This window comes from Aricia agestis, chromosome 15 (assembly GCF_905147365.1).
Source record: "Aricia agestis chromosome 15, ilAriAges1.1, whole genome shotgun sequence".
Taxonomy (NCBI): domain Eukaryota; kingdom Metazoa; phylum Arthropoda; class Insecta; order Lepidoptera; family Lycaenidae; genus Aricia; species Aricia agestis.
The window spans coordinates 4,264,522-4,267,143 of record NC_056420.1 but is presented as its reverse complement, the minus strand read 5'-3'; the positions used below and the strand labels follow the sequence as shown (position 1 = coordinate 4,267,143).

General features: G+C 45.0%; 1 protein-coding gene across 1 annotated transcript; it reads right to left on the bottom strand.

Moving 5' to 3' along the window:
- Nucleotides 1-686: 686 nt before the first annotated feature.
- On the bottom strand, nucleotides 687-1,773 carry LOC121734200 (larval cuticle protein A1A-like). Its single transcript, XM_042124678.1, has 2 exons — nucleotides 1,753-1,773; nucleotides 687-1,329 (listed from the first exon to the last, which is right to left on the bottom strand). The coding sequence occupies exons 1-2, from the start codon at nucleotides 1,762-1,764 to the stop codon at nucleotides 754-756; spliced, it is 588 nt and encodes a 195-aa protein (XP_041980612.1). The 5' UTR covers nucleotides 1,765-1,773; the 3' UTR covers nucleotides 687-753.
- Nucleotides 1,774-2,622: the final 849 nt, after the last annotated feature.

Here is a 2,622-nt window from a genome sequence, read left to right as displayed (position 1 = left end):
TATCAACAAAGCAACATAATTGAAGAGTGCGAGTAATAGGCGTCAAAAGCGATACATCAGAGTAACTGGAGCTCTCATAATGTTGGTAATTCAATTGATTTGGGCCCCACAGGCGCAGGGGCCCACTGGCGGGGGCCTAACGAAGTTTGTTACGTTTTGCTATCCGATACACTTTCGTATATTCTTCTGACCCGAGGAAATGTGATAAACTCTAGTTATATTAGTGGGTGCTACCGGCACACTTATTTTGCTACTGTAAATATAGAATACTGTGACTGAACCGTACAAATTTGTTGGTCTACTATTAAGATTAAATCATTGCTCTTTAAGCTAGACCATAATTACTTGACAGTTCAACTAGAACATTAACCTATTGGAGACTATGTACAAAATATGCAAATGGAATCTAATAAGCTGGCTGATGATGTTTAAACTTTAACTATAAGAACACTCTTGATCATGACAACAAAAAAAACTACTTAATTCAAACTCGGTTGACTTGTTTGGAAGCTAACAGGCACACACACACACGCACGCACCCACGCACGCACGCACACACACAGACGACAGACATATAAAATTTTCATAACACTCCTCTTTTTTCTTGTAAGGATACGCTTAAAAACAAGAGCACCCTCACAACACTTTCAACAATTCAGGCATGGGTATGACAGAAAACGACAATATAAATCTTCAACAAATTATATTTGCTACTATTTGTACAATAAATATTGGTATGAGCTAGGACTACAGTTAGTGGTGGTAGGAGACGGCGGGGGACGCGAAGCTCACCTGAGACAGCGGCGACGCGTACGACACCTTAGCCACGGGGGCCGCGTAGGACAATGGGGCGGAGTAGGAGATGGGAGAAGAGTAGGCTACCTTAGCCACGGGGGCGGCGTAAGAGATCGGGGCGGAGTAGGCTACTTTAGCGACGGGAGCAGCGTAGGAGATGGGGGCAGAGTACGCGACTTTGGCGACGGGAGCGGCGTAAGAGATCGGGGCGGAGTAGGCTACCTTAGCGGCAGGGGCGGCGTAGGCGATGTTGGCGGGGGCGGGGGCGCCCTCGTAGGTGACCTCGGCGTTGAAGCCCGCGAGCGCGTCGGCGGAGTAACGCACGTGGCGCGTGAGGCCGTCGGGCTGCAGCAGGCTGTAGGAGCCGCTGACGCTGTCGCCGGCGCGCGCCTCCTGCTGCTGCTTGCTGTCGCCGGTGCTGGCGTCCGACACGGAGTACTGGTACTCGTAGTGCGCCGGCTCATCCGGGTACTCCAGCCGCGCCCCGGGCACGCCGCCGCGAGCCGCCGCCGCCAGGGACAGGATCATGAGGAACTAGCAGAAAATTTGTATTTTAATTAAATTTTTAGTTGCCTTGGTCAGGACAATGCAGACTGATCACCTGATTGTCTGACAAGTAATATGATCCATGCGTCGGATGGGCATGTAAAAAGTCGGTCCTGCGCCTGATCTCTCGCCGGTCATGTCGGTCTTCCGTCCCGCTGGGTTATGAGAGTAAAGGAATAGAGAGTGCTCTTGTGTACTGCGCACACACTTGGGCACTATAAAATTACTCCTGCGTAGCTGGCCTGGTTTCAATTAAACCGGCCACCGTCACCGAAACCGGTGTGGGAGCTTATTATTATTATTATTTCACAGTGAACTCTCCACAAGGATTACACACACACTCCTAAAGTATTATCACTTAGTTTGGTTACACCCTGTATATTATGAAGCAATAATGTAGAGCGAACTCACTTTGGCTGCCATTTCGTGTGATATCTGTGTGATAATGTGTTCCAGCTGTGATTGACTCACTTTATATACCAGGCGCGAAATCTGACCTCGCACGATAAAAGTGTCAAATTACTTTTTCCTCCCACATTTTTTTGGAGTTTACTCTGTGTTTTTTCAAAGGAATTGACATATATAGGAGGCAATCGGAAAGGGATCGAAGAAATGCAAGACATTTTGCATGCGTGCATGCAATGCATGCAAAGTCCGAAATGGAAAGTCCGATATGGAGACATTGTACTAATCTACATATTTTATAATAATTATCACTCGCATTTTACTAACATAGTCATAAGAAATATTGTACTTTTACTAACTCTATATGGATCTGTTCTATGGTCTGAAATAAAGTGATTATTAAATTTATTATTATCATTATTAATGCAATAGCATGAGTTCGCAAATCGCAATAGGTTGTCTTTCCTCCTCTCCTCTTTAAAAAGCTGAGAAATGATGTATGTATCTACTGCAGTTTACAGCGGTTCTTCTTTCCTGTCCTTCCCTCATATTAAAAAGTTAGATAAGTACCTAATTACAGTAGTGATAGCTTAAAATTACAATACAATTTTTTTTTGTTAATCATTGTCAATCATAAATCATAACCAGTGGCGGATTTACCAATAGGCTAAGTAGGCCGGAGCCTAGGGCGGCAGATTTAGGGGGGCGGCAAATTTAGCCCCATTTTTTTATCTTACAGAAATAAAAAATCCCACCAAAAACAGTTCTTGTAAAATTGCCGAGACGACCACAATATATTAGGTTTACGGTTTACCCTGTGAAAAAGATATGTGATCTCATGTAGAGCCAAGCTTCTGAATCTACACGGCCTAACTC